The sequence below is a fragment of the Rutidosis leptorrhynchoides genome, chromosome 9 (assembly GCF_046630445.1).
Source record: "Rutidosis leptorrhynchoides isolate AG116_Rl617_1_P2 chromosome 9, CSIRO_AGI_Rlap_v1, whole genome shotgun sequence".
Lineage (NCBI taxonomy): Eukaryota > Viridiplantae > Streptophyta > Magnoliopsida > Asterales > Asteraceae > Rutidosis > Rutidosis leptorrhynchoides.
The window spans coordinates 319,044,311-319,057,021 of NC_092341.1; the positions used below are offsets into that span (position 1 = coordinate 319,044,311).

Consider the following 12,711-nt stretch of genomic DNA (forward strand, 5'->3'; position numbering starts at 1 on the left):
TAAAATGAGAAAAATTATCCAATCTTGTTTTACCCATAACTTCTTCATTTTAAATCTGTTTTGAGTGAATCAAATTGCTATGGTTTCATATTGAACTCTATTTTATGAATCTAAACAGAAAAAGTATAGGTTTATAGTCGGAAAAATAAGTTACAAGTCATTTTTGTAAAGGTAGTCATTTCAGTCGAAAGAACGACGTCTAGATGACCATTTTAGAAAACATACTTCCACTTTGAGTTTAACCATAATTTTTGGATATAGTTTCATGTTCATAATAAAAATTATTTTCCCAGAATAACAACTTTTAAATCAAAGTTTATCATAGTTTTTAATTAACTAACCCAAAACAGCCCGCGGTGTTACTACGACGGCGTAAATCCTATTTTACGGTGTTTTTCGTGTTACCAGGTTTTAAATCATTAAGTTAGCATATCATATAGATATAGAACATGTGTTTAGTTGATTTTAAAAGTCAAGTTAGAAGGATTAACTTTTATTTGTGAACAAGTTTAGAATTAACTAAACTATGTTCTAGTGATTACAAGTTTAAACCTTCGAATAAGATAGCTTTATATGTATGAATCGAATGATGTTATGAACATCATTACTACCTCAAGTTCCTTGGATAAACCTACTGGAAATTAGAAAAATAGATCTAGCTTCAAAGGATCCTTGGATGGCTTGAAAGTTCTTGAAGCAGAATCATGACACGAAAACAATTTCAAGTAAGATTTCCACTCGAAATAAGATTGTTATAGTTATAGAAATTGAATTAAAGTTTGAATATGATTATTACCGTGTATTAGAAATATAACCTACTGTAAGTAACAAAGGTTTCTTGATCTTGGATGATTACTTGGAATGGATTTAGAAAACTTGGAAGTAAACTTGCAATCTTGGAAGTATTCTTGATTTTATGAAACTAGAACTTTTGGAATTTATGAAGAACACTTAGAACTTGAAGATAGAACTTGAGAGAGATCAATTAGATGAAGAAAATTGAAGAATGAAAGTGTTTGTAGGTGTTTTTGGTCGTTGGTGTATGGATTAGATATAAAGGATATGTAATTTTGTTTTCATGTAAATAAGTCATGAATGATTACTCATATTTTTGTAATTTTATGAGATATTTCATGCTAGTTGCCAAATGATGGTTCTCACATGTGTTAGGTGACTCACATGGGCTGCTAAGAGCTGATCATTGGAGTGTATATACCAATAGTACATACATCTAAAAGCTGTGTATTGTACGAGTACGAATACGGGTGCATACGAGTAGAATTGTTGATGAAACTGAACGAGGATGTAATTGTAAGCATTTTTGTTAAGTAGAAGTATTTTGATAAGTGTCTTGAATTCTTTCAAAAGTGTATGAATACATATTAAAACACTACATGTATATACATTTTAACTGAGTCGTTAAGTCATCGTTAGTCGTTACATGTAAATGTTGTTTTGAAACCTTTAGGTTAACGATCTTGTTGAATGTTGTTAACCCATTGTTTATTATAACAAATGAGATGTTAAATTGTTATATTATCATGATATTATGATATAAAATATATCTTAGTATGATATATATACAGTTAAATGTCGTTACAACGATAATCGTTACATATATGTCTCGTTTCGAAATCATTAAGTTAGTAGTCTCATTTTTACATATGTATTTCATTGTTAATACACTTAATAATATATTTACTTATCATTTAACATAATTAACCAAGTGTATCAATATCTTAATATGATTCATATGTACCTAGTAAGACGTTGTTATAACGATAATCGTTATATATATCGTTTTCGAGTTTCTTAAATTAATAGTCTCATCTTTATGTATATAACTCATTATTAAAATACCTAATGAGATACATACTTATAATAAGATCATGTTAACTATATATATAACCATATATATGTCATCGTATAGTTTTTACAAGTTTTAACGTTCGTGAATCACCGGTCAACTTGGGTGGTCAATTGTCTATATGAAACCTATTTCAATTAATCAAGTCTTAACAAGTTTGATTGCTTAACATGTTGGAAACACTTAATCATGTAAATAACAATTTCATTTAATATATATATATAAACATGGAAAAGTTCGGGTCACTACAAGTAACTCAAAGCTAAAACTCATTAGCTATTTGAAAGCCCAAAAGTGCTTGAAGAAAGGGTGCTATGCTATCCTAGCACATGTTAATAAAGTGGAAACGAAAGAAAAAGAGAAGTGCATCAATGACGTGCCTGTGACAAGAGATTTTCCTGAAGTCTTTCCGGAAGAGTTACCGGGATTACCTCCATTTAGATATGTAGAATTTTAAATAGATCTAGTACCAGGAGCTGCACCGGTGGATCGTGCTCCATACAGACTTGCACCATCTGAGATGAAAGAGTTACAAAGCCAGTTACAAGAATTACTGGACCGTGGTTTCATTCGACCGAGCACTTCACCGTGGGGAGCTCCGATTTTATTCGTCAAGAAGAAAGATAGATCCTTCCGAATGTGTATAGATTACTGTGAATTAAATAAGTTAACTATCAAGAATCGGTATCCACTACCGAGAATTGACGACTTATTTGATCAACTGCAAGGATCATGTGTTTACTCGAAAATTGACCTAAGATCGGGCTATCATCAACTACGCGTCAAAGAAGAAGATATTCTGAAAACTGCTTTCCGGACACGCTACGGTCATTATGAATTTTTGGTCATGCCGTTTGGATTGACGAATGCGCTAGCTGTATTCATGGACCTCATGAATCGAGTTTGTAGTCCGTATTTAGATAAGTTTGTTATCGTTTTCATTGACGATATTCTCATCTATTCTAAAAATGAGCAAGAGCATGAGCAACATTTAAGGTTGGTATTAGAATTGTTAAGAAAAGAACAATTATACGCCAAATTTTCAAAGTGTGCATTTTGGTTGAAAGAAGTGCAATTTGTTGGCCACGTTGTTAGTAGCAAAGGAATTCAGGTTGATCCAGCTAAAATTGAGGCCATTGAAAAATGGGAGACTCCTAAGACACCAACACAAATAAGTCAATTTTTGGGTTTAGCCGGTTATTATAGAAGGTTTATTCAAGATTTTTCCCGAATAGCTAAACCATTAACAGCGTTAACGCAAAAAGAGAAGAAGTATGAATGGACTTCTGAGCAGGAGAGTGCATTTCAATTACTGAAGAAGAAGTTGACTACAACGCCTATTTTATCGTTACCTGAAGGGAACGATGATTTTGAGATATATTGTGATGCTTCGCGACAAGGTTTTGGTTGTGTCCTTATGCAATGAAAGAAAGTTATTGCGTACGCATCCCGACAATTGAAGATTCACGAGCGAAATTATACGATGCATGATCTAGAACTGGGAGCAGTAGTGTTTGCATTAAAGATATGGAGACACTACTTATATGGGGTTAAATGCACTGTGTTTACCGATCATAAAAGCCTTCAACATATTTACGATCAAAAACAGCTGAACATGAGGCAACGTAAGTGGGTCGAACTGATAAACGACTATGATTGTGAGATTCGCTATCATCCCAGGAAAGCGAATGTAGTAGCTGACGCTCTAAGCAGAAAGGAATGAGAGCCAATTCGAGTACGAGTGATGAACATAAAAATTCGCATGAATCTCAACTCACAAATCAAAGAGGCTCAACGAGAAGCTCTTACTAAGGAAAACATAGGAAATGAAATAATGAAGAAGTATGAGAAGCAACTCGTTATACGGGAAGACGGAATTCGATGTTTTGCAAAACGTATTTGGGTACCAAAGTTGGGTGGATTATGAAAGTTGATATTGGACGAGGCACATAAGACAAGATACTCGATACATCCTGGAGTTGGAAAGATGTATCAAGATCTTAAGACGCATTATTGGTGGCCTAATTTAAAGACAGACGTTGCAACATATGTCGGGGAATGTTTAACTTGTTCCAAAGTCAAAGCAGAACACCAGAAGCCGTCAGGGTTACTTCAACAACCAGAAATCCCAGAATGGAAGTGGGACGGTATTACCATGGATTTTATCACGAAGTTACCCAAGACTGCATGGGGTTATGACACCATTTGGGTAATAGTTGATCGTCTCACCAAATCTGCACATTTCTTGCCTATAAAGAAAACAGATAGAATGGAGAAACTATTACGATTATACATAAAGAAAATTGTTTCAAGGCATGGAATACCTATTTCCATTATATCCAATCATGATAGTAGATTTACATCAAAGTTCTGGCAATCACTACAGGAGGCCCTGGGAACTCGTTTGGATATGAGCACCGCATATCATTCGCAAACTGACTGGCAGAGTGAAAGAACAATTCAGACACTTGAAGACATGCTCAGGGCATGTGTGATCGATTTTGGAAACGGATGGGATAAATATCTACCATTAGCAGAATTCTCGTATAATAATAGTTATCATGCGAGCATTAAAGCTGCACCATTCGAAGCACTGTATGGAAGGAAGTGTAGATTCCCTATTTGTTGGAATGAAGTAGGAGATCGACGATTAACTGGTCCCGAAATCATACACGAAACTACTGAGAAGATAGTACAAAACAAGGAGAGATTGAAAACAGCCCGTAGTCGCCAAAAGAGCTACGCCGATGTCCGAAGGAAACCATTAGAGTTTCAGATCGGTGACATGGCTATGCTAAAGGTTTCACCTTGGAAAGGTGTAATACGTTTCAGCAAAAGGGGTAAACTGAACCCAAGGTATGTAGGCCCGTTCAAGATCATCGAACGCATTGGACCGGTAGCTTATCGACTCGAGTTACCACAACAACTCGCCAGAGTACATAATACGTTTCACATTTTAAACCTTAAGAAGTGTCTTGCAGAGGAAGACCTCACCATTCCTCTTGAAGAAATCCAAGTCTACGAGAAACTACAATTCATAGAAGAACCAGTTGAAATCATGGATCGTGAAGTTAAACAGCTCAAGCAGAGCAACATACCAATCGTTAAGGTTCGTTGGAATGCTTGAAGGGGTCCCGAGTTTACTTGGGAATGAGAGGATCAGATGAAACAAAAGTACCCACATTTGTTTCCCGAGAACGCAAAATAGGTACAACTTTAAAATTTCGGGACGAAATTTATTTAACGGGTAGGTACTGTAACGACCCGGATTTTTTCCGACCATTTTATACATATGAGATTAATATCTACATAAATTAAACATTACCAACATGATAATCAATCCAAATTGTTGAGTCTTGTGTTTTTGAAAAGAGTTTTACACAACGTTTGACCGTCAAATTTGACCGATGATATCACGAACTATATAACATACGATAATTATACGATTGTGTACTTATACGTATTTATACATATTTAACATGATCTAAGGATGGTTTAACATATCATTGTGTACTAATAACAATGAGTTATAAGTATACTTTGAGACTACTAACTTAAGTTTTCAAAACGGTAACTATACGTAACGTTCTTTGACATATATACCTATAATCTATAATGCTTATACAAGTATCGTATAAATACATATTTAATTACTTTAAAGGACTTAAATATATAAAACAATATACGTATATTCATAAAAGATAGTTATATTTGAATTCTCGTTCCGTTTTCTCAAGATTTCTACACGTATACCTATGGTATATGTACCCGTATTATATGCAGCTTCTAGATGTATATTCTATTGATAAATACCAATTATTAGACCTCAATTATATGCTCTTAGCAGCCATTGTTAGTCAACAACATTTGGGATCAATTAGGAAGACTTATAAGCTAAAAATCAAAACTTAAAATCTATATATATACATACATATACACGTTTTTATATATACATACATATACTTTCATATCAACTTTATTTTAAGATAAATGATCTTCTAAACTCTCTCATCTTCAACCTTCAAGTGTTCTTCAAGGTCTTCATAAGTTTCTAGCTTCATAATCAAGGTAAAACTATGTTTAAACTTTGATTCAATTCATGGAAGTTAATTATCTTAAATCAAGATATAAACTTACTTACAACCTTTGTTTCTTTCATGATTTCACTTCTTAATCTTCCAAGTCATCAAGAACAAGTTCATATCTTGTTTATTCAGTAACTTTCTTCATCATACTTGAGGTATAACCTTTGTTCATCATCTTGTTCAATTATAACTATCTTACTAAGAATATACAAATTATAACAACAAGAACATAGTTTGAATGATTTCAAACTTGTTCGCAAACTAAATAGATCCTTCTAACTTGACTTTTAAAACACTTCAAGACCTGTAATATATCATAATGATATGCTAACTTAACAAGATACAACTTGATTTTACAAAGAACACCTTAAAACTGAATCTACATCGTTGGAGTGCAACCGGGGGCTGTTTTGGGTTGGATAATTAAAAACCATCTTAAACTTTGAATTGGAAGTTTATATTCTGAAAAAATGATATTTCTTATAAATATGTTAATATATAAAAATCTCATGGTGTAACTCAAAGTGTAAGTATTTTTGTAAAAATGATCATGTAGATGTTGTTTTTACAACGGAAATGATCACTTTCATAAGATTCACCAAAGTTTGACCTATAACCTGTGATTTCAAATGCAAACTAAGGTATTTACAGTTCATATTCATAAATAATGACTCGATCCAAGGAAGTGGCAAGTTGAACCAACAAAAACGGAGTTATATTGAAGAAACTACGGCTAAAACAAAATTGGGTATCCGAAGCTAGTTTAGTTACGAAATTAATTGGAGTAAAACTAAACTAATCATATCTTTGCTAATTAATATGATATTTTATATATATTTACTTATGATTTGATTTTATATATTTCAGGACCACCCGTAAACAACACGAGAAGATTAATTATAAGACCTCATGATTGTACGCAACACGTCATTTGACAACACGGTACTTTATGTACGCAACACGTCATTTGACAACATGGTACCATGGGTCGAGATTAATTCTGATCAATACGAATACGATGGGGTCTTTATTTATTTTATTGAGCAACTAATTGTGGACCACTAACATCGGACTGCTAACTACGGACTAATAGATATTAAAAGTATTATAAGTATATATGTAACGATTATTTGAAAAGAAAATATGTTAATATATTATATATATGGTTTGGTTCGTGATATCTATCGGAGATCAAGTCGTGTTAAATATCTTCAAAGCAAAAGTGAGTATATAGTCTCACTTTTAAACTCTAAATATTTCGGGATGAGAATACATGCATTTTATGATTTACATTATGGACACAAGTGATTAAAAATATATATTCTACATTGAGTTGTACCACTGGCATACTTCCCTGTAACTTAGTAACTACTATTTACATGAGGTATTGTAAATGTGAATCCTGTTGATAGATCTATCGGGCCTGACAACCCCAACCGGACTGGACGACCAGTATTCAACAGTTGCACAGTACTTCATTTCGGTGACTACACTTGGTACGGTGTAGTGAGATTTCATAATAAAGGGAATATGCGACGTTGATTAAATGTTAAGTATGGTTATCAAGTGCTCAACCACTTAGAATATTTTTATTAAAACGTTTATGTATATTAAATCTTGTGGTCTATATTTATGACGCTGCTAGCATTAAACCTATATCTCACCAACTTTATGTTGACGTTTTAAGCATGTTTATTCTCAGGTGATAATTAAAAGCTTCCGCTGCATTATGCCGAATTTAAGTAGGATTTGGAGTATGAATATTTGTGTCAAAAATAAAACTACATATCGGAAGATTTGTAATGTGAAATATGTTGGAAATCGTATTGTTATTATCAAATGTAAAGTTTGTAAAACTAAGATTATCGCTAAACGATAATCATTATTATGCTGTTTGAACCTTTGATTATAATAAAGGTTATGGTTTGTATTATAAAAACGTATGCAGATTTTGAAAAATGTCACATATAGAGGTCAATACCTCGCAATGACACCAATGAGTACGTGACGTTTATATTCGATATGAACGGGACGCTTCAGGTGGTATCAGAGCGTTGGTCTTAGAGAACCAGAAAATTTGCATTAGTGTGTCTTATCGAGTTTGTTAGGATGCATTAGTGAGTCTGGACTTTGACCATGTTTGATTTCGAAAACTATTGCTTATCCTTGTTGGTTAAAAATTAATATGTAAATAATATGTGGTGCTAACGTGCTAGTTGTTGTGTGATAGATGTCTGGCTTAGAACTTGTTATCACATTCAGCGACTCCGAACCAGAATCCTCAGATAGTGTTCCAGTCATTAACGTATCCGACGATGAAAACGACACCTTTGAGGAAGACTCACAATTTTCGGATGAATCAATTGAAGGGGAACCGGAAAGTGATCCTGAGGAGGAAGAAATACAGGAAATTACGAAAGACAAGTTCGAACGAGGAAAGAAACGAAAGACTACTGAATTGGAAAATCCAAATCCCGAGTTTAGTGAGGATGTTGTGGCACCAACTCCACCAGACACTTCCACCGCTATTCCCGCTATTCCTATTAGTTCTATCCCGACATCCAGTTCTTCTGCCCCTCAGGCAAAATGCAGGGAGACAGCCAGGATAAGCGTTATGCAATTTTTTTAAACACAAATGTTTTGGGTTAAATGATGAGCTGTTGTTTTAAACCATGAGATCATATAACGTTTTGTATAATATTACTAGTGTGGTTTGCTTAATGTTTGATGTAAGATAAGCATATGTAAAATAGTAAATTGTGAAATGTAATAATTTTTCATGGTTGAGTATTATTTGGGTGGTAGTAATTAATTTTCGTACTAAGCTATTAAGTATGAACTTTAACGGGTAGGTACTACCCTAGATATAATTATAAAACGCTAATAAGGAGAAAAGGCTTTTTTTAATAAGCTATGATGTACTGTAAATACACACTACATCTATAATATTTCATGTGAATAATTATTTTTTTTCATTCTTATTGAAGATTATGGCGCGATTGAACCGAATGACGGAACAAGAAATCGAGGAACTCATCAATCAGCGAGTGAACGACAGAATGTTATGGGTCGAGGCTGCAAGAGGTGCTGCAGTTAACCCAAATCCTCGTGTGGGATGCACCTACAAAACTTTTCAAGGTTGCAAGCCCTCATCATTCAGTGGAACAGAAGAACCGGTCGGTTTAACCCGGTGGATCGAAAAGATTGAGTCTGTGTTTAAAATCAGTGGTTGTATTGAGAAGGACATGACCAAGTATGCATCGTGCACCCTACAAGATAGTGCACTCACGTGGTGGAAAAACTATGTGAAGGCCGTAGGAGGAGATGTAGCTTATGATACTCCATGGGAAGAATTCAAAACAATGCTAATCAACGAGTATTGTCCAAGGAACGAGGTTAGGAAGTTGGAAGCTGAATTACGAAGCCTGAAAGTTGTTGGTACTGAACTCACCAACTACAATCAGCGATTCATGGAATTAGCTTTGCTATGTCCCGAATTGGTACCAACCGAAGAACAGAAGATAGAACTGTACAAAGATGGTTTGCCTAAAAATGTCAAGGCAAATGTTACAGCATCGAAACCCAAGACTATTCACGAAGCCATCACCATGGCAAACGAGTTGATGGACCAGATTATTCTGGATAAGAACACCGATGTCAAGACATCGAAAAACAAAAGAAAGTGGGACGGTAATCATCAACAATCCAACAAGAAACAAGAAATCACGCAAGGTGCGGGTAGTGGTTCAAGCTCAGGTTACAAGAGACGAAATCCTTTATGTAACAGATGCCACAAACATCACTCTGGTTATTGTAATGTGGTATGCAACAATTGTAATCGAAGGGGTCATCTTACTAAAGATTGTAGGGTTCCCGTTACAATTACAAATAACACCAAGACTCCTGCCACCAATGCAAATAGAACTGCCTTGGCCACTGTTACTTGTTATGGGTGTGGGAAACAGGGTCATTATAAGAGCCAGTGCCCGAATCCAGAGAAGAATAACGGACCTGCACGTGGAAGAGCATTTATTATTAATGTTAGAGAGGCGTGTGAAGACCCGGAGCTTGTTACGGGTACGTTTACCATTAATAACTTATCAGCATCTATTATATTTGATACTGGTGCCGATAGAAGTTATATGTGTAGAGACTTTTACACTAAATTGAATTGTTCATCATTACCTCTAGATGCTAAGTACATGATTGAGTTAGCTAATGGTAAACTAATTAAAGCCGATAAAATTTGCCGTGATTGTAAAATAAATTTAGCCGGAGAAACGTTTAAAATTGATTTGATACCCGTAGAATTAGGAAGTTTTGATGTAATAGTCGGCATGGACTGGATGTCCAAAATAGGAGCTGAAGTTGTATGTGCCAAGAAAGCAATTCGCATTCCTCGTAAGGATAAAACGTCAGTAATGATTTATGGAGAGAAGGGTAACTCAAAGCTAAAACTCATTAGCTGTTTGAAAGCCCAAAAGTGCTTGAAGAAAGGGTGCTATGCAATCTTAGCACATGTTAATAAAGTCGAAACGAAGGAAAAAGAGAAGAGCATCAACGACGTGCCTGTAGCAAAAGATTTTTCTGAAGTCTTTCCGGAAGAGTTGCCGGGATTACCTCCATTTAGATATGTAGAAATGGCATGGGTAAAATGGGACGACATTCTTGTTCCATATGGGGCGGGAGGGCTGAATATAGGGTCTTTAAGGGCAAAAAACCTAGCTTTGCTTTCTAAATGGTGGTGGCGTTTTCATGTTGGAAAAGACGCATTTTGGGTTAAAATAATTAAAAGCATTTATGGGAGGGAAGGGGGGTTGGGTACTTCATCTAACATTTGCTCGGGTTCTATTTGGCGTTATATCATTGGTGTGGATTCTTATCTTTCCAAGTTCGATTTATCGTTTAACCTTTCTTTTACTCGTGAAATTGGAAATGGTTTGGATACTCTTTTTTGGAAAGATCTTTGGATAGGTAATCATAGGTTCAAGGATCTCTTTCCAAGATTATTTCAATTAGAAGTGTTCAAGGATGCAAGAGTTGGTGACCGAGTTCGAAAAGGCATCGAAGGTATTTATTTCAATTGGCAGTGGACTAGGACAGTTTCGGGTAGATCCTTAGACGAGTTGATGCAGCTCCAAAACAGCCTGCAAACTGTCCAATTCGCAAACAGTGGCATTGATTCGTGGAAATGGCATTGGGATTGCAGCGGCACGTTCAATACTAGTGAAATGTCGAAACGTATTCATGAAAAACTCCTAAACAGCTCACTCCAAGACCTAGAGACTGTTCGTAATAAATATGTTCCTAAGAAGATCGAGATTTTTGCTTGGAGGTCGATTCGCAAAAGGATCCCTACTCGAGTTGAGCTAGATAAAAAATCTATCGACCTTGACTCGGTAAGGTGTCCAATATGCGATGATGACCTCGAGACGGTGGATCACGCTTTAGTCTTTTGTAAGTTTGCCTCGGATATTTGGTTAAAGGTATTCGAATGGTGGAACTTGAATGCAGTTTCTATTTTCTCCGTGGAAGAAATATTTAAAGACTCATGTCCTCTTCCGGTGTCGAGCAACAATGGCGTCATTTGGCAAGCGGTTAAATGGATAAGCGGATACTTGATTTGGAAGAATCATAATAAAAAGGTTTTCGGAAAGAACTCTACGTCTATCCTGACGGTCTTCAATGAAATACAATGCAAGAGCTTTGAATGGATTTGTACAAGGTCAAAAAGAAGCAAATTAGATTGGCATATTTGATTAACCGACCCCATCTCATGTTGTTTTCCTTCGCGGCGAGCTGGGGTAGGATAATAGGCATCGTATAGTAGGATTTTTGAGTGTGCGTCTACATGTTTTTCCTTCAATCTGCTTCGACTTTACTGTATCATGTACATAGTGATAGGTCGCTCAGTGTATATAAGCCTTCGAGTTGTATCTCTTTTATATAAGTGATAAAATCTTTGCAGCCTTTCCAAAAAAAAATAAAAAATTTACATGTTGATAATAATAATAATATAATAATAATAATAATAATAATAATAATAATAATAATAATAATAATAATAATAATAATAATAATAATAATAATAATAATAATAATAATAATAATAATAATACTTAAAAATTCAACCTAACTAAATACAATTATTATTTAATGTAAATCATAGCGAAATCTTTTAACCAATTGTACAAGATTTAAATTACATCTCTATCATTAGTAAGCAAAAGTATATATAGCCTAATTCGATAATTCTAAATACACAGAAAAATTCGTTAATTTTTTTTTTTTTTCTTTTCTGAAAGGCAAATTCACAACACTCATTAACACGAATATTTACAATCACGTATATGTTCCAGGTGGGACTTGAACCCTCAACCTCTTGGTTAGAGGGCGATCACGATACCGCTGGACCAAAGGCCCTTTGGTAAAAAAAAAAAAAAAAATCTTTAACTACATTAACTATTTTCCCAAAATTCTTTAACTACAATATTTAACTTTATGCTATAGATGGACCAAGATCTCACTTAGATTATTGATATCGCACAAAAAGACACGTTTTTACCCAAGTTAATTGTCCCATTTTAAACACTTTGGAAAGCTAGACTAAGGTCCTTAACCAGGGGTTGGAAGCCCTATTTTCAAGGGGCTTTCGGTCGGTTTTACCTATCGAATACATACTCAAATAATTCATTTTATTGGCTCATTTTATAGATAATGGAAAAGTGAATCCAACGACGCAAGAATCAAATTTAACGA

At 34.7% G+C, this 12,711-nt stretch overlaps 1 protein-coding gene across 1 annotated transcript; it reads left to right on the forward strand.

Annotated features, from left to right (window-relative positions):
• The first annotated feature begins 10,592 nt into the window (after positions 1 to 10,592).
• LOC139869019 (uncharacterized) lies at positions 10,593 to 11,711 on the forward strand. The gene has a single exon (XM_071857352.1). It carries the CDS (start codon positions 10,593 to 10,595, stop codon positions 11,709 to 11,711), a length of 1,119 nt encoding a protein of 372 aa, XP_071713453.1.
• The last annotated feature ends 1,000 nt before the right edge of the window (positions 11,712 to 12,711 follow it).